The sequence below is a fragment of the Rhineura floridana genome, chromosome 10 (genome assembly GCF_030035675.1).
Source record: "Rhineura floridana isolate rRhiFlo1 chromosome 10, rRhiFlo1.hap2, whole genome shotgun sequence".
Lineage (NCBI taxonomy): Eukaryota > Metazoa > Chordata > Lepidosauria > Squamata > Rhineuridae > Rhineura > Rhineura floridana.
Window position 1 is genome coordinate 54856480 of NC_084489.1, and position 25690 is coordinate 54882169.

General features: G+C 37.8%; 1 protein-coding gene across 14 annotated transcripts in view; it reads right to left on the reverse strand.

Annotated features, from left to right (window-relative positions):
• AKAP9 (A-kinase anchoring protein 9) overlaps positions 1-25690 on the reverse strand; it is a 157814-nt gene that overhangs the window by 119287 nt on the left and 12837 nt on the right. For 11 of the 14 annotated variants that reach the window (XM_061587928.1, XM_061587923.1, XM_061587920.1 and 8 more), the window contains exons 2-7: positions 18745-18999; positions 12237-12281; positions 6699-6749; positions 6159-6329; positions 3468-3623; positions 1047-1238 (exon numbers count right to left, since the gene is read on the reverse strand). In XM_061587928.1, coding sequence (XP_061443912.1) covers positions 1047-1238; positions 3468-3623; positions 6159-6329; positions 6699-6749; positions 12237-12281; positions 18745-18999 — 870 coding nt within the window. Of the gene's footprint in view, positions 1-1046; positions 1239-3467; positions 3624-6158; positions 6330-6698; positions 6750-12236; positions 12282-18744; positions 19000-20031; positions 20263-25690 lie in introns of those variants that run through there. The other 3 variants (XM_061587916.1, XM_061587919.1, XM_061587925.1) reach the window with 3 other exon arrangements.

Sequence of the window (25690 nt, forward strand, 5' to 3'; positions counted from 1 at the left end):
CATATACATGCTATCGATGCCAATCCTATCTACAATGTGTTTCTTTTTACCAAATTTATCTTAAGGCCATTAACTGTTCATGTGTCTGCCCCATAATGTGGTGGTGGTGGGGAGTCTAATACCTACTTCAAGTAGCGGGGAGTGAGAGAAATGAACAGAATCCATTCCCTGCATGTTCTCACTCACACTGGAAATGAGCTAAGTAGGGGCCTTAAGGTGAAGGGCAGGTAAAAAAACTGAAATAACAACTATGGTGAGAAGGTAAGGCAGAGGAAGTCTCAGCTATCCACAATCCTTTTGATGTACATAGGAAGATTCCCTTCACTCCCCACCCCCATTTTATATGTAATTGGGACAGACACACAATTAAATCAGCACGATTACACCCATCACATCTGGCTTAGAAGGTTCCCCCCCCTCTAAAAAGCAGGTATTATTTTTACAAAAAGACACAAAAACATGGGAATGTAATTCAACTATGGTTTTCTTGTAGTTAATGAAGTTGTTAAAACTTAACACAAGAACTAAATCCTTGACTGTTTATATTGTTTTAACGTATCTTCTGTATATTATGTACTTAAGAGGTTTATATTCATTTCAGTAATGTACTTTGAGGCTTTATATAAAATTATATTCCTAAACAGAAGCACTTTTTCCATGAAATAATTTCATTTTATGCATATAGCATCCCAGTATTTGCATGCTATAATAATTAGGCCAACCTACACAAGCAATACAAAGAGATGATACTTCTTTTAACAATCATCACATACCTCCAGAATACATTACAGTCGGGCCCCGCTTATACAGCGGGTTAGGGACCAGGCCCCCGCCGTAAAGCGGAAATCGCTGTAAAGCAGAACCCATTGACTATAATGGGCTGCGTCGTGCGAAAATGATGCGAAAATGTCACAAAATGCCATAAAATCGCAAAATCAGCTTTAAAACGGGGAATTTCCCTGAATTGAATGCTGCCACATTAGCGGAACGCCGCAAAACAGAACACTGGTAAGCGGGGCCCTACTGTATCTTAATGAGAAACATACCGTTTCAGTGACTCTCTGCTGCAGAAGGAAAACTTGCAGTTCAAAGCCTTCATTTTTCACTTGATAATTCCTCAATAGCTGCTCTTGTTCTTCTAGCTGTTGCTGATATGCAAGAATCTGTTGTTTTGCTTGCAGTAAGTCAGCAGCTGTGCTGCTATGACTAGTGTTCCTTAAAGCTTCACTTGCCTGCAACTTATACACAGAATAGAGTATTAAAGATTAATTGCTTGAATAACAGTCACCAAATTTAGCATTCTTCATTTCTTTCCCATAAAGACAACACATACTTTGTATTCAAGAGCAGTAACCTTGCAACTCTCAAATTCTCTGTAAGCACGGAGTACAATATGTCCCTACTTAGCCAGCTGCCCATTGTATTTTTATGGCTTGATTTTGTGAAGCAAACTATCTTGAACACAATGGGACAAAATTATTTGTCCCAAAGGTTGCATTAATTTGAATATACATTCGGGAATAACAAACACGATGTGGCTACAGTCTTGCTGTAGCAGTTCTCTTGTGGTTATGAGGAAAGCCAACTTATTAGCCACACCTTCAGAACAACCTTGTAACTAAGCCCACAAAAGTTATTAGCCAGTTTATGAAAAGAACAGAATTGCAAATAGTTTACACTGAGGTAAGCCCCACTTTATTCACTGGGACTAATCCTTGCACAGGGGTAGGGGTGGAGAGAGATACCAGTCATCACTAGCTGCATTACCACCGTGGCCAGGCACTAGACAGAAGTGAAGCAATGGGAGAGCCAGGTGGTGGCCCTGGTTCTACTAAGCCCACATCAAGATTTTTCTCACCTACCCACAATTCCTTGTTGCCTATGGCTACCAGACAAGTCCTTAAATACAAGACTGAATTAGAAGCAGTTGTATAGAGGCATCAAGGATGGTTAGGCTATGAGACTCACAGTTCAACAGGAAACCTAATGGTAAACTATTAATATATAGCAATTGCACTAAAGATATAATATAGTGCCTTTTCAGAGCACTTTTTAAATTAATGCAGTTCTGTATGTCAGGAAAACTTTATTATCCCTGAAGCCATACACAACAGTGTTGTAAACTAGTTTTCTTAGAAAATTAGATTTCTAGCATGTCATCCCATTTTCATAAAAGTAGAGGACGAGAAAAGAACTATTTAAATAAGTTTCAAAAGAGGACACAAATATAATCCTTCCAAATTAATTGCTTAGTAAGGCAGTCAACTGACTCACCATCTGACTAAATAATCAATTGAAACTGAACAATTATTTATTTATTTAATAAATTTATACCCCACCTTTCTTTTCATGACAGAAACCCAAGGTGATTTACATATGGTTCCCAGGCGGTCAGGCACTGACCAGACCTGACCCTGCTTAGCTTCAGCATGGTGCTGGCATCATGTGCCTTCAGACCCAATCCTGCAAACAGCTTAGGAGAAAACTCACTGTGACTATGGGTACACACACACACATATATATCTTTTTAAACATCTGAATGAGTGGGGATGACTGATCACCAGAGAAAGACGACAAGAAATTAATCATCAAATCCAACTTTCAAATAACTGTGAGAACACTCAAGATGTTCATAGCATTTCCCCCTCTCTTTTATGCTACTTTACTCTTATCAAGTTTTGGGGCTCTATGGACAGAGAATTGGCTGTTTATGACTGGACCAGATGTATGGGGATATCATGCCTTCATGGTCAGGACTATGAGTTTAGTTTAGTTTATTTACATGCCACTTTTGCACAATGGACTATGCCTAAAGCAGATCACATAAACATCAGCTTATTATCAAAATACGTTTGAAAAAACAATGATACAAAAATTCAAATAGAATAAATATCACAATGAAATAAACTATACTCAATACATGACAAGTACAAAGCAAAAGCAAAATTTCTTTCCCAGTCAAACAGCTTTCATCCTGCAACCAGTCAGACATTGTGTTTAGATGGCACATTTCCAATCCCCCAAATTGTGACCTGGAGGATCGGGAACAAGTCCTGTAGTTGGGTCCTCCTTTCTCTCCTTCCTTTCTGTACTCACCTAGTGAATAATGAGCCCAGACAGATCAAATCACAATTTGACCTTTCATCCAAACCATAAAACCATGGATTGAGTTAACCCTCCAAACCAGCACTGATTATGGCTTGCAGAATTAATTTGGAAGGACCTCATCAAAATACAGTTTGCTGGTTTGGACAGAAAGGTCATTATTCACCAAGTGAAAACTATGGCTTGGAGGACTGGAAACACAATGTCCAAATATGATCAGTGTCAATATATGAAGCTAATGCTTCAGAAGCAGGAGGGAGAGGAGTAGAAAGATTGCCATGCAGGTATTTTGGTACTGTGTTCAAATACTTAAACTAATATTTTTTTAGCTTAAAAAATAAAGTATTTAATCAAGAACTTACGTGTTGAAATTGAATTTGCAGTTTTTGACTCTGTTCAGTCAATTCCAAAAATTCCCTCATTGTTTCATCCTTTTCTTTCCTCGCTTGCTGCAGATTAGCAGTGAGCTGTGTGATAATGTCATCTCTTTTTTTGATAGCAGCCTCAAATTCTTGTAACTAAAAGGGGTTAAGTTAAAATAGTAACACTACTCATAAGGACCTGCACAAGACACACCTAGCGAAATACTAAAGATACATTCTGTTCCTAATGTTTCCAGCACAAAGCTTTTCAAGTACAAATGTTTCCCAAATGAACACTTAAAAATGCTGAAATATATATTAAAGTTTGAGTCTGTACCAATATATGTATGATAGCCCCTTTGAAAGTTCTACTCTTAAAGTGGCTTAAAGTGAACATTTATGTCGGTTGTAAAGCTTTCCCCAGAGGAAGATTTTGTGATTGAAACGTATTGGGAATACCTGTTTAGTAAAAAATGAACATCCATCAGAATCAAAACAGCAGACAATTATATCCAATACAATGTGGCACTACTTAGCTTTAAATACTCTCTTGAAAGGCTCTAATTACAGTAAATATCAAGAAAAACTGACCACACCATTCAAAAATGTTAAACTAGGAATGTATAAAATAAAAGGATAAAGGAAGACAATAATAACGTTCTGTTACTTAAAAAAAAGACTGGAATTTGCAACATATATTTTAGCAGTATTTGGAGCAATGGCTCTTTTCCCCACCCCATCCATCTCAAATGCTGCATAAATACTGCATAAAAAGAAATATGGAATGCTAAATGTACAAACATGAGAATAAAACTTCTGAAAAATTAGACATGATAGAGGAAAGGACAGTGTTAACTATTTAAGGGTTTTTGGAATTTATGGGCCATGTGCCACACGTCTCTAGTGAACATTCTTCTGTGACTACTGGACCAATCTAAAGGATTTAAAACTTGAGTTTTAACATTAAAAAGGGCAGTTGTAAAATTCTAGACAAACAAGAATTTGTTCACTGTAAGCAAAAATCATGCACTAGTTAATGTTCATTTTAAAATTGCTACAAGTAGAATTACAACATTATAGTCAAAATTCAAGCAAGTTGAATTGGTATAAAGTTGTACAGTCTAAGTAGCATTATAAGACAAGTAATTAAAACAGCAATATACTGCATCTGGAAAATCTACAGCTTTCTCCATTCATTATACATTATTCTTAAGAGAAAATTTATCCATCTGCAGATGTTATATTCTTTCAGAGATTTCCTAAAACTCAAGATTGTAGTACAAAACAAAAAGCACCCTTTTTTGTGGTAAAACTGTTATCCATCTAAATCATCTCCACGTAGACTGACAATAAAAAATGCTAAGCACAAATAAATGGTAATGCATAAAATCTAAACAGCACAGTATCAACAAGGCAAACTGACATGAAATACTGATATTTCTACCTAAGGTACTATATTAAACTAAATGAATTTGGTCCAAGAGCAGCTTCAACTAAATGTAAGAAGCAACTGTAGCTGTTCATTTATTCAAATATTTGTAACCCACCTTTAGACTCAAACAGGGCCCTCAAGGCAACACAGAACATTTCCTTGATTTAAGGTATTTTTTAACCAGATGCTTGTGTCTTAATTAAAAAATTCTGACCTATCAGAGCCACCTCCCAAGTATTTGAATGCACTTCCCATTTCCTTGTCCATCTTCTGCTGCTCCTTGCTGTGTAGGTTGTCCCTATACTATCTAGAAAAGTTTTTGGATGGGGTTATGGAGGATACATTGAGAAAGGAGATACAATATAAAGAAGCTCCTCACACAGGAAACAAGTAGTGACTACTGCCTGACAAAGTGTTGTTATACTCTGAATGAATTGGGATTAAAAAAAAATGGAGTGGATTTGCAAACAAGCACATGCAATAATTTTCATCAACACCTTTTGAGCTTCACCTCTGGAATATGTTCGGTTTGCAATGGGTGCTGTCCTTTTTTTGTCAGTTGGCGCACAGAAGCACCAGTCTAAAGGCCAAATCTTCTGCACATCAAATGCCTATGTTTATATATGAACATTGCCTGTCAACATACATGCAAATTATCTAAAAGTGCATGACATGCATGCCAGTTCTCCAACACTGCACCTTCACAGCTTGAGTATGTTTACACTAAACCTCCATGACTGGCAGACTGCCCAGTCATGCTGTTCCCATCTATAATGTGGACAGGAACAGATGAGCAACCAATGTGGATTAAAGGCACGCATACATTAGGGCTATCCGATGTGCATGGAATGCACATCACACACACACACTGAGCCTTCAATAGTGCTGTGCAGACATAATTCTAGCAGACATTCTCATAATGAAAAGTAGGGTCATCATCTCATTCTGTTTGTAGCCCAGCTAGGGTAACAAGTTTCTTCTTGATTAATAAGAGGAACAAGGCTATTTAAAAAAATTGAAAATAGCCTGCATTTATGTCTCTTCAACAGACAATAAGTGTTTCTAATGCGCATGGAACTAAAAAAGATCGAAAGCATTAGAGAGATGGGACTATTTTGTAAAGCAAAATGATAATGAACATGGAACACCACTGAAATTCTTCCCTCACACATTCAGTGTCTTTAAATCATGAAAGGCAATACTGAAGGACTGTGTGTATTGCTACAAAGCATGCAGAAAGCAACATAAGGTAATTATACCTGTTGCCATCCTTCTGTACCATATGCTGCCCTCATTTCTTCTAGCTCTCTGTTTAGCTCTTCAATCTCTTGTTGTTTTCCAGCCAATTCATTCTCCATCATCTCCAGTCGTGTTACAGAATGCTGCACCCCTTCCTCAGAATAATTCTCTCCAAATCCAAATTCTTCTTCCTAAACCAATCCAAGTTCCTTATAGCAGCTCAGCATTTTATAAAATTGTTCAAGGTGAGGATACTTAATAAAACATTTCATTCTCCTCAGATGACATAGCACTTTAGTACATTGCTATGGAAACCTGTTTTGTTAGTATAATTTGCTCCAGAAAAGCAGTAACAATACAGTACTACTGTGAAATTGATTTTAGACTGAATTTTGCCTTCCAAATATTATATAAGAAGCAACAGCATGTATGTATAGACTACATGCAAGGTAGAAAACTTTTATGGCATGCAAATAAATGAATTATTGTTAGCAACACTGATACATTTTCCAATGCAAATTTTAGTCTTCAGTGCCATGATCTAATTATAAATACTATACCCTAATAAAGTCAGCAGGTATCTCTGTTCTTGTCAAACTGCAGTCATTTACCTGTATAAGAAGAATTTCTAGATGCATTATAAGTTTAAAATGTAACTTACAATGCAACCCTGCACTTATTTACTCAGAAGTAAAACCCAGGATTACAACCTCACTTTCTACTTTTTGTCTGATTAGATTTGATTCCCCCCCCCAAATTATGCAAATACTTTGGTTAGTCAGCCAATAGTTTTTTGGGCAGTAAAAAATAACACTGCCATTTTCCAAAGCATGCTTTTCCATACAAAAGGCTGAATCAAGGAAGAAAAGTTCAGATAAACTTTGTATATTTATAGGATTTCAGATCCACTGTGTTTAGGTTTACATACCAATATACCATGTAGCAGCTTTTTATTTTAAAAGTTTATATCAGGACTGGGAAAACCCACTTACCTATGACTGTCAATATATGCTGTCCAAAAAACCCTGCATATCAGCAGAAAATTGCTCAAAGTTTCTATTATATACATATACCAAAATACAGACTTTTAAAGCCAATAGAAGTTAGTTATCAGTGTACATTTGTGTTTCAGTGGGGGGTTAATTCTATGAATTATAGTCTTATAAGAATGAAGGAGCACAAAAAGGCCAAATGCCTAAATTTCAAATGACTTAAGTTTTTAAAAACTCTCTGCAAGGCTATGATTACTAAAGCCAATAAAAGGTATACTGGGCTATCCTGTGAAAAGATCTTAATACCCAATATTTCCAAGAAGCCAGGCTTCTTGCTGAGGAACAGAATGCTATTAAAATATGGGAACCTGCAATCCAACTTCTATATTTGTAGCACTGAACAGCAAAACACAGAAGTCATTAACATTACTGTTCAACGAAAAGAATAAAAGAATCTGTCTGCCACACCATCTTGTCATTATCCAAGAATCCCATTCCAAAAACTGTGGTTATTCTGCAATTTTCTATTGAATGTTTCCATGCAGTATAAATGCACACAAAAAAGCACATTGAATTATTAAGTAAATTGTCAAGTGTTACTGAAAATAAATTGGTGATTTGAATACAGCAGAGTATTAAATCTTTTGCAGGTATGTCCAGATACTAATTCTAAAAAAATAATTCAAGGGGTTCCTATGAATAGGTTCCCTATCAAGCTGGAGGATAGTACACTCCCTAATCCCTCCCCTCTTATATGCAAATTCCATCCTCCAGTATCAGCACAGTTAAGTATTATGGCTGGGATCTAGACCAGCACGAATAGATGCTGCATATGGTTGAAGAAACTTGCCCCTGAAGAGTCCCCTCCCAATATTAAGAAGGTCCTTCAGAGTGGCACACCATGAAAAGCAAAGGGATCCCATTGGAAGGCATTTTCGCGTCTCACTCTGTTAAAGCATAAAACCACTTTCTACCTGTGCATCGGTCAGGTTGAAACTTGCCATATGTGCTAACCGTTGCAAGTGCTCCTGAACTCCAATTTAGATGCTCAGGGTTCCATTGCAATTCCTAAACTATGCTTAACCATGACATTACATGACATTACAGCCCACAATTTTAGTTTTCAGTATACTTCTGCATGCTTTTTATACATACATAATAGAAGTTCAAAAGCTTAAGGTGCATGTACTTGAAACATATTTTCCTTTATATTATCTAGTATGTAAGATGCACAGTAAAGGCTGAAAAGGCATTACAGGCATACCCCGCTTAACATCACTTCACTTAATGTTGCCTCGCTATAACGTACATGCTCCATACGTCCCCATACCCCGCTTAACATTCATGCGCTTCGCAATAACGTACACTTTATCGGCATGACGCCATTGCCATCTAGTGGTGATTGCATGCAATACAAGTGAAGACAACTGCTTCACTTAACGTTTATTTTTGTTTAAAGGATGCCCTCCGGTCCCATTGCAAACGTTAAAGCGGGGTATGCCTGTATTAACAAGTCAGTATATGAACTAGATTAACACCTACTACCACAAGAGGTCAGTATTAGATTTTTATTTTATAAAAAGTTACTGCAAAAAATATGTAATTATCTCCTTAAACTGTGGTAGCATGGCATAGTTTTAAACAGTAACTAGTTCCATGGAGCTTTTACATACACTTAATTTTATAACAGAGACATTGTGTCAGTACAGTAAAAGTCTTACTTGAAAGCTATAACTCCCCGAAAGGTTTTCTCGAAGAAACTCAATATGCTATTCCATTCTCACTGGGGTTATTTGGTCAAAAGCATAGATCCCAAGGACTTTTTTACATTTGTGATGTAAAATTTCAGAACATGAAGGCTTAACATTATTTAAATGTCTGAAGGTTTTACTACAGGTGGAGTTTACAGCAGATACTTCTTTTCCTTTGACCTTGTTGTTTCAACCACTGTACTTCCAGATTCTCTCTTGTGGCAAGGTACCATTTCTACCATATAGAACCAAAAACTAATCAGGTTTGTTACAAATATATATTCACTTTTGAGTTTTTCCTTTGTAAAAACATCCTTATGGCATGCAACTGCCAAACAGCACAATTCTATACATGTCCACTTGTAAATAAATCCCACTGAGTTCAGTGGGACTTACTCCAAGTCGGGTATAGGATACAGTCTAAATAACGTTTTATGGGTAGCCTATATTGGCAATACATCTGAGTTTTTCTTTTTGTCAACTTTGGAACGTCTTGTGCTTCTGGGTGCTTCCTCTCCACGACCGACAATGGAACCTGACTGCTAGCACACTGGTTTAGGGCTAACACCGTTGGAAACTGACAAGATACTATTATCCTATTTTATCCTTCTATAACAGGGATGGGAAACCTGTTGTCCTCTAGGGGTGCCTTTCACACTGCACTTTATTCCTTTATTCTGACGATTTCTTACCTGGTAATTTGCACATTATATTTGATCTTTCATACAACGCACAAGCTAGCTCCAGAATTCTAGTGGAATGTAGTGGAAGTTTAGTGCAAATTTCCACAATAAATGATACCAGAAATAACCTGTTAGCAAGGCTGGGAACCCAGAAGATTGCAGGAGTTTTTCACTAGCTGCAGCAGCTCACATGACAGGCATCCCAGCATACAGTGCGTTCCCGCCCTTTACTTGCGTAATTTTTTTTGCCTGACTAACGTTGTACCGGTATTCCAGCTTCGGTGCAGATAGCAGCAGCGTTTCCCACACGCACCCCTGTGTTGATACAACTAAAACAATTTAAAAAGTCAGATCCTAAAAGGAGAGAGAGCTTGCATGGCGATGGGACGAGACCTTAGACCTCCTACACAGTGGGGAACAGAGCACATGTGTATAATGGGTGAGGGACAAAAACAAGCCGTGTGAAAGACCATTGTGCGAAATGCCGGTACATTGGCTGAAAAAGCTGCTGTTCCTTAATGCCACAGGTATTGCAGTGTGAAAAGGATTTTAGAAATCAGGACAGAAGCGCTACCTTTTTAATCCATTAAACTAACACCATCAGCCCCATGTGTGAAACTTCCATCATCCCTAACCATTTGCTATGCTGGCTGGGACTGATGTGAGTTGTTGTCCAACAACATCTGGAGGGCCACAAGTTTCCCATGCTTACTTTATAGTATAGTAGCATATACTGTAAACCAAGCCTCCATTCAAACATGGGTTTTATTGTGTTAGTTTAACTGATTACAATGGTAGTGTTTCTGTTCTTATTTCTAACCTTCGTTTCACACTGTAGTACCTGTTGCCTTACGGAACGGTAGCGTTTTGACCAATACACCTCTATGTCACCTTAAATTTCATTCACACCAGTGGGTGTGTTGTGACACAACAATGAACATCATTGGACATGTCGCCACTCCCCTACCCTTTCCAAACATGCACATTTCTGTTCCCCCATGAAAACAGCAAGAAATAACTGTATGCTGTGATGCCACCCCAACTTTCGTTACTTTCCTCCTGCAACTGCCTGGATTAATGGGTTGCAAACTGATTTCTTTCTGGAAGCAATTAACACAGAAATGATCACCAAACTTCCACTATTTTCCACTATTTTTTCAGAAGTGGTTTTAGATCACATGAAAGTTCAAATAAAATGCAGAAATTATCAGGTATGGAAACATCAGGGAAATGGAATAAATGGCTGTCTGAATGCGGCCCAATATTAAAAGAAAAGAATTTAGTGCAATTTGAGAGACTGCATGTACAAGCGTGGCTTTTCTTTAATCGGTGCCACTTTCAACAGTATTTAGGTTCTGAGAATTGTAAAAAGAGAAATATACACAACAGTAAAGCTTAGCCTTCCAGCACTCCTTGCATTGGAGGAGCAGGAGGGAGTAGATTTGGGGAGCTGGGCAGCAGTTCTCATTATTGAGATTAGAGACTTGAGTTTACCAGTATCCCCTGTGAATTTTAGTTGTAAAAGTATATCTCTGAACACATTCATGTTTACCATTTAATCGTATTATTTCTGTAATCATTCTAAGTGGTCTGACAGAGTATCTGGAATTTTTACTCCACTTGATTTAGGTATTTGGAAGCAATCTTCCATACTCTGCCTACAGCTTCTTCAAGCAATGGTGTACTGGCACCAAGTGAGGGTACAGAAGCTAGACCATTGCCACAACAGAGCCAAGACAAAGGCTCTTTGACAATAGGGCAGCCACTGCTGGTGCTTGCCACGGGCAGGCACACAGCCTGTGTACATCACACTTAGCATGCACAAGTTTAAATATGTACATGAAACCAGAGAGAACTTATCATTGTTAGGGCTGCCAAATGAGCAATTTTCATCCAACCAAATATATTTAACTTAAATAAATGAGCATACTATCAAAAGCTCATTATACATATACACCTCCTGAATGTTTGACAGAACTAGAAGCATAAATGCAAGTGTAAGGGAGGGAATGTGCAAGCTCACAACCATGGTAAAGAGATTGAAAGCATTACATTTACACCAGGTATACATCTCCCTGCACATGTGCTCTGAACACGGGCAGACCTTTCTATGCACAACTGAACACAAAGTTGTTGACCAAGTTTACAAATAAATATTGGCACATGATATTGTATTGCTCCTGCTGAGTATTTCCTTCACAGACATTTTCTAACCAAAAACTCTTCAGTTATTATTTTCAGCTTACTCACCTTGGCATTTAATCTGCTACAGTAAGGAAATAACTTTTTTTTAAATAATATACATTATGTTAATAAGTATAATGAAATAACAAGGGGCAACAGTAACCAAAAAGTTGCTATATAAACATTTACTTTTCAAATCTCAGCCTGGTTCTAATTTCTTATTTCACATACCTGCCAGTGTAATTTGAAGCAAAAAACAGAGCTTAGAAAGCAAAACCATTACATTTCACTTAGAAAGATTTTACTGTCTCTCATAGTCTGGAACAAATAAGTTATTAATTCACACTGCAAAAATTATAATTTACGACACTTTAAAAACCAAAAAGTTACTAAATAATTTATTGTTGCCTTTAAACTGGAAAAAGTCAAGTATAAAAAGCCACTGCACAAGTTTCCTTATGTATGTGAAGCATCAGTTTTGTTCTTACCTCAGAGCTATAATCATCTGCTGTGGTGGAAATCTCACTTTCCAGCTAAAAGAAAATAAAAATAAAAGGACAAAAATAAACATATCCACTTCAAATAACTAAATTCCTTTATTTATATGATTTCATAAAGTATTTCAAATTGGGTAAAAGACATAGACACCACTGCCTATCAAAAACATTCCCCCAGCCACCAATCCTTCCTTTTCACTCTGCAGTACTCAAAACACTAGAGAGGAAATGGCAACATTCAGTACCTCAAGAGGCAGTAATCAGCATCATCTATTATTGCTAAGAGCACCTAAAATTAATAATGTGCTCTACAAAAATTAAGATCCTTTACAGTATGGATAGCAAATCTGAAGACAACGGGTACACAGACTTTTGTCACTTCCTGTGGAAAATACATTACATAGGCTTTAATTAAGTGATGATTATAGCTATTAAGTGTTGTTTTGTTCCACTGATTTTCTTACCAACACCTCAGTAGCTTAGCTTATTATTCTGAATGCTGAACACCACTGTGCATACCAGCTGGAATTAGCACATTTATATTCAGACTACATTAGGAGTACCAGTCAGGCATGCATGCATGGTGACGTGTGAGGTGGCCCTACCGGGCATATTTAAGTGCTTGCCAGCTACAAACGTGTGGGGATGATGTTGGCGGGGAGAATGGAGCTCTCGCTCCGCAATCTGCACCACTGTCCGGTTGCAGCTCATGACCCAATGCTGATAGGGATCACTGAGCGGGAGCTCCACTCTCCCATACCCTGCCACAGGGGCCCTCCCCTAGCCGCAGGGGCCCTCAGTCAGCCCCAGGGGCCTTCGGCCAGTGTCTGCCCTGACCACTCGCTGGCGCTAGGCCTGGGTGTTTTAAATGCTGTAACAAAGTGTCAGACTTTGAGTTGAGGTGAGGACCTCAAGACTAGTACAGCCATTGATTCCAAGGCCACAGTCAAAACTAAGGTCAGTACACTGGGAAAATATAAAGGCAAGGTTAGAATAGTAGGTAAAAAATAAACTGTTGTCAGGCATTTTAGCATGTGTTTTATATTGTTTTAAATTTTTAAATTGTGTTTTAAATTGTTTTTTAAAAGATGTATCTTAAATTGTATTTGTTTTTAGTTACTGTAAACCGCCCAGAGAGCTTCGGCTATGGGGTGGTATACAAGTATAATAAATAAATAAATAAATAAATAGTCAGAGGCAAATTTGCTGGTATAAAAGTCCTTAGATACATGTTTCTTGGTATTTAATTCCTCAAAGACCTGAAATTACAATGGTTTCAAGGAACCCTTATCCTTGTAATTATCTTTACGGTGTTTAGCACCTGAAATGGAAACATACCTAGGTTTGGTTACTGGGATTAATCAGTGGTGCTTTCTAACACCATAGCTTATCTCTGCTGCCATTTATTTTCATGTTGCATTTTTATTGTTTTATTTTAACATGGGTGGGGGAACCTTTGACCCTTCAGATGTTGCTGAACTACAACTCCCATCAACCCCAGCAAGCATTGCCAATGGCCAGGGATGGTGGGGGTGTAGTTCAGCAACATCTGGAATGCCAAAGGGCACAGAACTCCGATTATGGTGTAGCTTGGAATGGAAATGGACTCCCTTCAAGTCGATTCCGACTTATGGGCGACCCTATGAATAGGGTTTTCATGGTAAGCAGTATTCAGAGGGGGTTTACCATTGAGGCTGAGAGGCAGTGACTGGCCCAAGGTCACCCAGTGAGCTTCATGGCTGTGTGTGGATTCAAACCCTGGTCTCCCAGGTCATAGTCCAACACTCTAACCACTATGCCACACTGGCTCCCTTATGGTGTAGCTTAGAAATGCCATAAATAAAATAAATTACAGCCACAAGCAAAAGCCATAATGAGCCCTAAGTTTCATTTCACTCACCAGGCTATAACAGAAACAACCTCCAGAGTTCATTCCCAGAGCAAGATACTAATTCTGGAAAACAAATTTCCACGAGCCTGCATTGTAAACTTCTGACAGAGAATGTGACAATCTATATCGTGTTTTCTCCTAAGCCTATCAGATAAAAGTCTTTCTACTGAAAGAAATTCAGCAATCTTGGCCCTTTTTGAAGCTGATGCATAGGCAGGTGGAAGGAGGGAAATTATTCTAAGAAAATAGATATACCACACTACCTAGAAAAGTATGAAACATTCCCTGATTAAAAGGAATGATAACAAAATAGACATTTGAAGAACCCCAAAAGAAAACCTTTGGAGTTCTCAGCATTGTCGCTTGTATAACAGTCAGAAGATCCGTGAGCAAAAAGGCACTGACCCCACCTCTTGGAGCACTTATATGCAAATACTCATCTTTTCTACTTGAAAGGACAGACAGGAATGCTAGCTCCCTGAGCAGAACACTAAAACTTTCTGGGGGTAAATTTTATACAGACACAGAATCCAATTGTGAGACTGCATGGAGAACCACATTACTGGTTTAAATTTTCTAAAAAAAAATGAAAGAAGTCAACTTTCAGATACAATGCTTGGCTACAATTGACTGTTTGCTGTGCCAAAATATATAACTGAAAGTTAAAATCCTAGCCAAACAGATCAAATTAAACTTCTTCCATTAAATTAATACACAGATCAAGATCCAAAGAACTGTGTGTCAAAGTCTGTGTGCCCAAAGGAGGTTTGCGCTTTACCATAGAGCTATGCTCCTTCCCTCTTCAATTTGTATTTTCACTAACGCCAGCTCCTGCCCTCCTGGCAAACTGTTTTTGAAACAGAGATTAGTTTCAAAAACAGTCTGAGATATAGTATAGGGATTTTTTTCCAGTGGAAAACCACCTCTTGACAACTTAACTCCTATTAATTTTTTCAAAGCTTTTTACGCAACACAGCAATCTCTGTATTGTGAACACTGATGGTCTGATGCTAATAGGAAAGGCAGAACCTTCTAGAATGGAGGCAAGCAATAATTGTTTATTTTTAAAGGAAAATAATATAATCCTGCCAATAAGCTTGCTTAGAGTTTTACAGAATACTGTGTCAAATGGTGATGAAGGGTCAAAGAACAGATAGACGAGAAAGGCTGTCGTGAAAATCTCCATTTTACAAATTAATCACAACCTGTCTACTACTTTGATTAAAGTAAAGTGAGGGAACTCTTTGCACTATTTTTTCTTTTGAAAAGATTTTTACTCCGTTCTATGCCTGAAGGCTTACAGTAAATAGAACAATTACTCCAAGGTAGGCTATCTATACAAATAACTGTTTTTATAATCTTCCCATACACAACCTTTTCAAAAGCTAACATTTGAAGGACAATGAACTGAAGTTTCAAAACATCAAAGACCTTTCTGTCGAACAGACTGCAACCAATAGAATGTAAAAGTGTATTTGTAAACAATGTCCTCAAGCAGTCGTCCAATACATGGATGGTGGGGTATGTTCTGTGCATGTAAGGATGCCACTCCGCTACATTGCAGGCTAACAAATATTCCTTACTCAAGGAAGTCTAGCTTTCATCCCACTTTTGTTTTACTGTAGCTTAAATAAAATACATACTACAATAACCTAATGATTTCAGTTCTTTTCAGTCCTTCAAGACAGTCCCATTCTCCCATTCTTCTACTCTTCTAGTTCCATCAGGCAACTCAATGTGTTTTCATCATCTATTACATTTAATAAGTTAATTATGAGATTTTTCAGTCCTTTTCAATGGTGGCTCCTCATTTAGGGTAATTTCTCCCCAATGAGGTGTGTCTGTCTCCATCACTATTGACTTTCAGAAGAAAGTTAAAAATATTCCTGTTTAGCCAGGCATTTCACAGCTAAAGGGTGCTGTTGCACTTAGGTCCTGCTTGTGGACTTCCCATGGCTTCTAATTGGCTGGACTAGTTGGGCCTGTGGTCTGATCCATCAGGGATCTTAATGTCTTTATGTTCCAATTCCACTTGCACACACAGAGAACTTTGGGAAGGGAACATGTCAGTGATAAACATGAAGAGGTTTAGCTACTGAGCTAAGCCAAAGTTCATGGCCAAAAGAGCAACAATCAGTCACAACTCCCTGTTGAGTGGTACATATCTGTGAACTTGCATTTACATCTTTAATTGCAGTGCATATTTAAGAACACAGGAAATTACATTTTACCAAGTCAGACTATTGGTCTACTTAGCCCAATATTACCAACACTGATTGGCAGCAGTTCTCCAGAGTTTCAGACAAGAAACTTTCACTGACCCTTCCACTTAAAACATCTTAGATTACACCTCAAAATGTAATGTGTGAAGTATCCCTTAAGAAATACTATTTAGCTCAAACGTATGTTGCCAAAGCATAACTCAAAAATGGAATCAAATAGAGCAAAGCTAGTTACAGTATTGTTACAAATAAGTATGAATTACAACCATTATTGATTTGTTGGGTTTTACTCCTACAGAGTAAAAACACCAAGGGCATGATTGTAGAACAGAGCCCCCAGTCATTGACAATCTACTCAAAAAGTTTCCTTTGGAATTTCTATAGTAACAAAGCTTATTTATTTGTCCAGCTTTTACCTAGTAATAAGGAGAACACAAGTCAGTGATAAATCCAGCATTAATACTGAATCTGGGCTAATTCGTATCGATCAGGATCCAAAGAACACTGCAGCTAGTACCGCACACCTAAGGAGCTTATATTTTTCAAAACTACAACTCTCCACGTGCCGTATAGCAACCCCCATTTGAAAGTGAAGAGACTTTTAAAAGCAGTTCTTGATAAACCATGGGTTCTGTTCCACTGACCATCCCCAAACACTTGGTACAGTAGGTCTTTGAATCCCAATCACTAGGGAATTGTCTGCTTATTTGGTTAGGATGTTACAGTCAGAAAGCAAAGACACTACACTACACTATTCTTTTCTTTAAGAGTTCTAGTTTCTCATCCACTTGCAAATCCAAATCTCATGCCATACCTTCCATTGCATGTCTCTGAATTTCCCAGACTATAAGACATTGAATCAAAAAGATTACACAGAAGAGCTCTTTGAGGTCAACTTATATCTCTCTGATAGATTAAAACACTAATATTACTATCAAACTCTTTCTTGAAGAGGTACTTATTTTCTCTATATATAATATGTCAAAGGATGATAAGTGTATGATTACATTATTTGGCAATGGAGACAAGATCTAAAGTGAGAATCAATAAAAATGAAAGGGTGCAAATTACACTTTATAGAATCAGCACTTCTTGAAGAATTAGCACAAGGATTTTTAGCCTTGTACAGCAGTAATAATTAAGTAATATCCTGTATGCCTCCCATGAATATGTAACTCAATATATATTTGAAATATTCTAAAATCAATGGGATTTAAGTGGCAGCTTGTTCTAAGAAACTCATAGCTAGATTAAGCAAATGGTAAATCAAGATTAGTAAGTGTATGATCTGACTGTCAACTTGAACAGCAGACTATCACACAATTCCTGTGTTTCATGAGAGTTAGAAATTTCATTTCATCTTTAAACTTATATTAATAATTGGTATATCTCAAGGACATCATTCCTAAAGAGTATTACTGAAAAAGCTAAATATGCTAACAACATGATGGAGCATTATCATCTAAAATTCATATTTAGTTATATTCCTAGTGGCTGGCTACTTCCATTACCACATACATAGGCATCTTTCTTTACCCCTTACAGAAGTACATCAGAGGAGGATTTTTTGTAGGAGCTTTGAAGATCTACAGAGGCCTTGTGACAGATATTTTATATAGCAGGGAGACTGACTGCCTATTACATTTAAGAGCCAGTGTGGTATAGTGGTTAGAGTGTGAGACCGGGACCTAGGAGACTGGGGTTCAAATCCTCACTCAGCCATGACCTCAGGTGACCTTGGTCCAGTCACTGTCTCTCAGTCTAACCTACCTCACAGGGTTGTTGTGAGGATAAAATTGAGAGAGGGAGAACCGTGTCTGAATGCCACCTTGAGCTCCTTGGAGGAGAGGTAGGATATAAATGTAATAAAATAAACAAATCTTACAGAGAGACTGCCAATTACCAGCAGCATTTCAAATGAATATCAATATATAACATTGCATACTGAGACCCCCACATACAGAATACCATACACTGATCAAGACTATGATCAATGATTCATTTTGAATTGATCATGGAATAATCTTCAAACAGTTAAGTGTGTTTACTCTCCAATGCTATTTTCCACCTAATAAAATGCAGAGTACCTATTTCCCAACACTGTAATGGTCACTGTATTAATAAACATATTTTTGAATTTATCAACACTTTGTGGGTCACTGAGTTTCCCTTCCTTTCAAATTAGATTTATTTCAAGTAATAATTATAGAAAAATGCAAATGTTATACATTTGTTATTAATTTTTAAAATATGTACAGCAAAGTATATTCAAGAACACATTCAAATTCAGAGTTTCACCGCTGATTATTACTATGGTAGTCTCTTCATTCTGAATTAAAAATGTAATGTAGTAAACATAAACCTATCTGAAGTCAGAAACACTTACTTCTGTGGCACATGCTTGATCCTGCTTGATCATTTCGTCACTGTGCAAAGTCCTCACAATTGCAAAGTCAGATGTAGTAGCTGCTGTCCTTTGACAGCTGTGTGTGGATGCATCTTCTCCTTGAGACGGGTCAATATCCAGACCTCCTCCTACCAATTCTTCATCTTTGGTGTTTGACATCTTTTTCTTTTTTTTCTGCTTCTTGGCTACATGCTGTCCATCAGAGTGTGCTTTCCTTTGTCTAAACTGTGCAAGCTGAACATAAAAGAAAATCCTGTTAGAGGGAACGTTTTCTCCTTTATTACAAATGACACTAATCAGTAGTGTTCTACATACATCTCCAGAATAATTGCAGATGAAAACCTAGCTCCTTGTTAGTGCTCTACATATTAAAAAATCTCTGGATATGAAACAAGAAAATAACATCACAACTGCAACATGTAATATGATATTCTGGGCTCCTTCTGTGAAAAAAGGTGGGATATAAATTTAATAAATAAAATCAGCGCATCAACATGATCAGATGAATATATTTTACCCTATTCAGGAATGTACCTACTTAGAAATAACTAAAAGTCAGTAAACTCACATTTAAAACCCTATATTTAGTTCATAAACCAAGATTTGATGTTCACTTGGTTTGCACTCCTTATCTCCAATCTCATAGCTTTTATTAAGTAACTTATCCTCTGAAGCCATTTCATTAATTTAGCAACTTTTTAAAAGTTCATTATATTAAAATAACAAAAACTCTCTCTTAATTCAAAGCATCAAAGGGAATCCAATAATTGTGTCACCGAAGGTAGTAGGCAAATTACCAGGCACCCTACCTTGTAGCAAAACATGCCTATGAACAAAGTCACAGGTGAGCCAGACAAAGCACAGCTGAAAACCAATTAGTACAAAAGCTATTCAAATACTGTTAGCCAATGCCTTTTGCACAGCATAACACTTTTAATGTGATAGAAATGGATTTTCACAACTAAACCAATACAATACATTTTTCTTAGCTAGACTCAAATATAGGTTCCAGCATGAAAATAGCAAATTTACTACCTTGGATTAAACCCCAAAAATGATTTATCATCTGATTTTATTCCTTAAGAAGTCATTTTGGTGACAAACCATGTTGTTTTGTCTGTACGTAACAAAGTACATACAAAGAGAAGCAAACAGCTATATTAAATATTAACAAATATGAAAGTAACGGGCCTTTTGGAAAAGAGATAGCAAGAGACAATTTTAGCATATCATACAGTACAAGAATATCGCACTCATGATATTCACCAGTCCAGAGAGCCAGGCCTCCATTCAAGTTCTTTGTCACACTCAACTGAATAAAAAAAGATCCCAACTTTTGACAAAAAAAGATCCCAGTTGCTGTATGCTGGAACATGAGCTGTTTCTTCCAAATATGAGCCAACCTCAAGCTAGCAGCAAGTTCCACTAGCAAAAGGAAAACTACTTGCAAATCAGCCACAACATTCTGCACAACTAGCTACTTTTGTCCTTCTTCAAGCACAGATATCTCATTTCCCCAGCAGGAGTTCGTGGTCTCTGGTCCTTGATGAGACTGCTGACAACCCAGCATATGGCTCCTGCTCCACTCACAGAAGGCCCTTCAGATCTGCTGAGCCAAAAATGTTCACCTACGTATTTAGCACTTGCTCACTCCTGCTCTTTGCCCGCTTAATTAGCTTACCCAGTTAACATAGCCTTTTCTACTTTTAAATTAGCGAACTCTTGCAATTTTTTTGAAAGCTTAGGAAAGTCTAAGTAAATATTTCATTAGCATTTTAACAAAACAAAAAAACCAACACGGCAAATGACTAGCTACCCTAATACCCTCTCAGTTATTTGTTGCTGTCCCCATCAAGCTAAGGTAAACGACAGAGAGCACAAGAGTCTTATCTTCTTAGCAGAGGAAAAAGTGGCTTTCAGTTCCCTTTGCCTTTTACATAGCCCATATTGATATCCAACAGTTACTTAAAGCTGCAAATCTGCCCACATACGCAGAAGAATCCTATCGGTTACCATATTTTTTTTGATAGTTCAAGTAGCACATTCAATTACTACAATCAACGAACAGAAACAGTTATTTATCTTTGATTTTCAAAGGGGGGAAAGGGAATTGCTTCTTATTATATTTAAATGACCACATTTTAAAGTTTTGGGTGAGAATTTGTGAAATGCTGAATGTAGAACATTTGTTCCACTTTTGCACATCACACCTGAATAGAAACTAACTAGGAAATTAGTTTTTAATTAAATGCAGTGCAAGTACGGCTATTTGAATGTCAAAACAGAATGGAAAAATAGGTTATCAGAACTGTTGATAAAATGCATGACAACAAAGGACAGCATGTAAAAAAAAAACCTCAAAGATGTTGCTCAAATATTTACAGTGCCTGGGATCCAGTGAACAGCACAACTAGTTCCATGCATACAAATAGGCTGCAGGCTTATGTTTCACAAACAGCAGTTCTTCATGCCACATGATAAACCATTTCTAAAACTGAGGGGAAATTCAAGAGCAGTCTGTGGTGTGATGCAAGGGCCTGTGGTTTAGAGGGTGATGGAGTGAAAAGATCAGACTGGGCATGCCTAAAGTAGCTTTTTAGACCCTGGTCTGGATAAATATCAGTTTAACTAAGCTTTTGACAGTGTATGTGAAAGAACCTAGTTTAGAAGAAATACATTCCATTATGGAATAATATAAAGAGATTTCAGGATCAAAAGGTATTGCACATTAAAGAACAGTATTCAAACACTAAAATGATTGCCAAATCTGATCCTTCATATGATTTGGATTGTATTCTGCTTTCTCATGTCTCACTAGCTCTGATTTAGTCAGAAAAGGACTAAAAATGTATGTTTTAGAATTTGTAAAAGAGATGCTTTTTTGGTACAAAAAACCAACAACAACATGTCTGTCTTATTGAAATCTTTCTACATTAGAGCATTATGCCAGTTTCTTAAAGCTGTATTGAGGAAAGGCTGCAGAACTGCACACACTAGTGCCACCCCTTTCCACCCTAACTTCCCGCACTGAGCAGGAAAATCTGAAGGGAATTGTGTGTTTGGCTGAACAACAGCAATCCTCCCAGCAATCAGCAGCCCTGATCTCAAAGGATTCCTAGTTGTGGGGAGAGTCGTAACTGCATTCACACAAACGCTGCTACAATCCCTCTTCAGAGCTTCCTGCTCAGCACAGTAAAGTCAAGGATGAAGGGGGTGGAGCCAAAGTGTGTGACCCCACTGCCCCTCCACATATACTGTTTAAGATCATCTGAATAGGGCTTTAAAACTAAACATATTCAGTGAAGTTGAACAGCACTCCAAAGAATGATACTACTTCGTCATATGTAGAACCATCATTTTAATTCAGCCTTACTAATCTATGATTAATATGCCTCAGATACACATCATATGCCATAATTCATAAAGAGCAAAGATCACTAATAGATGTTAACATGTTATTGAACTAAATATGAAAGATGTCTACAATGTGCTTGAACCAATATTTTAGCAATACATTAAATATAATGTGATAAATATAAATGTGGCTGTTCACCAATTTACAAGCTAGTGGGAAACATACCAGGTTAATCAGAAATGTCACTAAGCATGCCAGCTTCTTGTCACAAGAAAAATCACTGACAGTCCTAGCACCGCTTGGACAATTATTTCATTTCATGTCTGCTGTAAGGAACAGGTGCAAGTGCAGTTGGCACGACTAGTCAATTACTCATCAGCTGGACATTTAACCACTTTCAGCCTCTGCCTGAGTTGCATTCAGTTTCCAGGAGCATGGGGTTGATAATTTGCTTCCACAGCAACACAAACATATTCCTCATATGCAAACAAATAAGAGAAAATGGTTTACCATGACAGCGTGTCATATTCTTTATGGCAATTACAATAGTACCATTTATTTGCATCTGTGCTCATAACACCAAGTATCAAATGTTTTAATCAAGCACTGGCTAATTGCCCTTGAAATGTCACCGGCAGAACAGGAGGAGGTCCTTCCCTGTCTCTTCCCTCAACTGCACTCTCCCCCACTCACCCCACATTCTCTATATTGTCGTTGCCAACACTCCAGTCAGTAGTACTTCTGGAGACAAAGAAATAAAATGCCATAAGCAGGCTATTTTAAAGTCAAAGTTTTTCAAACAGCATTTAAAAAGTTTGGCCAAATCTAATCAGATTCACACATGCACCATTATGCACCTGCAACTGTACTCCACTGTAGACAGGAAGAGTGATGCCACATTCACATTTAGTGCTATGTTGATGAGCCTGAACAAACCTGAGCAACACATCAGGCTCACACACTCTATCCACCCTTCCTCTCCCACAGTTTGGAGGAAGACTTCAGCAGAGTTTGGTTCCACTTTCACAAAATCCTGGCCTAGAGTTACATTCAAACCAAGGATCTTGATTTAAAACAAACTTTGGTAAGCTTCATAACTTCAAACCATGGATTATGAAGCTAGCTGGCTTGTTAAACTAACCAGTGGTTTTAACTACAATTCTTGGTTCAAATGTATTGCTAAACTGGGATCCTTTTAAAGTAAAACTAAATTCTGTCAAAGTCTTCCTCCTGGCCGTAAAAGTGGAGAGGGAAGTGGTGAGCCACAGTTTAGTGTTACATGTGAACATAACCAAAGAATCAGCAGTAGGAAATGCCGACACACAGAGCAGCACAAGAGTGGGGAGGATGAAAAGAAGGATTGTATTGGGCCCTATGTTTAATGTGCCATTCACTCATATTAGCTATGTGTGAAAATTAGCTGGGTGTGAGAAAATACAAAGATATAATTGATAAGACTTTAAAAATAGAGCTGAAAAATTAAAATAATTTCTACTGCCACTTCAAAATCTGCAATGAAGGACTTGAAAAGAAAACTCCCTGCTGGGAGGAAGGGCGAGATATAAATCAAATAATAAATAAATGAGTTCCACAATGTAGGTACCACAAAAGAAAAGTCTCCATCCCTAGTCATTTCCCAACCAGATGAGTCATAAGAACATAAGAAGAGCCTGATAGATCAGGTCAAAGCCCCATTTAGTCCAGCATCCTGTTCTCGCAGTGGCCAACCAGACACCCATGAGAAGCTTGCGAACAGAACCTGAGTGCAGCAGTACTCTCCCAACCTACAATTCCCAGCAATTGATATTCAGAGGCATAGTGCCACCAATGGTGGAGGCAGAACATAATCATCATAGCTAGAAGCCACTGATAGCTTTATCCTCCATGAATGTCTAATCCTCTTTTAAAGTCATCATAATTGGTGGCCATTACTGCCTCTTTGGGGAATGAATTCCGTAGTTTAACTATTTATTCATTTATTATTAAATTTATTTCCCACCCTTCCTCCCAGGAGGAGCCCAGGGTGGCAAGTGTGCACTGTGTGAAGTACTTTCTTTTGTTTGTCCTAAATCTACATAAAGTAAAGCCTCTTCCAAGATCACAAGAAACTGGGTTTACCTGGGAGAAAATGGTCCTGAACGTATGCTAATTATGAATAGTTCAGTCCTAAACATATGGGTTCTCATGCAAGATGAACACAGAGAGATTGGGCCAGGGAGCAGGGACACTATATCAGATCCTCCATTTTTTCCTTAGAGAGTAAGTCAAGGGGACAGCAGAAAAAGGATTTACTTCAATCCAGTATTGCGTTCATATCTGATCTTTCTATACCTGCCTCTCAGCTTCCTATTCCAGCATAAATATGTATGCTGATGCTAAAGGTGGTAAATCTTCATGGGTGTTGGCCAGTGCTCAAATGGAGAATGTGCTAATCTTGCCCTGAATCAAAATGCAATCTGTTGGAGCAGTCTTTTGGTATAAATAATGGAATAAAATGTTTTAACATGAGTACTTCATCCCCCAAACAACTACAGCCCTTGGTAAGATTTAACAAATTGTGTTAGTGCATGTTAACCTAGCATTCTGAAAAGTTACAAAATCATGATTTAGCAGCTATGAAAGAAATATGCTTCCAGAAACAAGTGTTTTGATTGCTAGATAACACGTTAGTCCCCTTTCCAAGGCAAGTCTTATGATATTTTGGCTTGGTACACCATGCCAAATCTGAAATTTGAACTTATTCTGTGATCTTGAAATGCAAAGGGCTATGCTAAGGTGTGTACAGCATATATTGGATAGAATTTATAAGAGAGCAACTTGGGTTCAAGAGGATCCTCTTAATTCTGCCTTTCAGCATATTAAAACACTATGCCAATCATCACTGCCACAGGTTTTTGGTTGTCTTGTAGCTTAATCCAAATCTATGAACAAATCCATGAACATCCGCAAAATATTCTTTGGTACAAATCCTTTTTTTGTGAGGATAGAATAGAATCCTAAGTGACTTAGCATCTGTCTAATTTATAATATATTTTAGATTAAGGAGAAAGATGTACCACTTCTGCATGCTCCAAACATTTCCATGATTTCTAACTAACTGATTAATTAATCATGATTATTAATGCTGCTTTTGTATGTTCTCAGTTCTCATCACTTGAAGTATGGTCCTGAGTATGCACATTAAAAAAAAAAGACTGATAGGTCAACAAATCAAAGCATCACATACAAAACTATGTTTGGATCCATTTTCATCCACTAGAAACTCCTCCAGATCCAGTCTAGACCCAGGTTGGGGAATATGTGGCATCCAGATGTTGCTGGACTACAATTCTCATCATCTTTGACCATTGGCCATGTTTACTGTGGCTGATAGCAGTTGGTGTCCAACCCACCCGTACACTATGCTCAACATCCAAGGCCCTCCTCCGGGTGCCTACTCCGAGGGAAGCTGGGAGGATGGCAGCAAGGGAGAGGGCTTTCTCAGTGGTGGTCCCCAAATTATGGAATGATCTGCATGACGAGGTGTGCCTGGCACCAACACTGTTATCTTTTCAGCGCCAGGTCAAGACT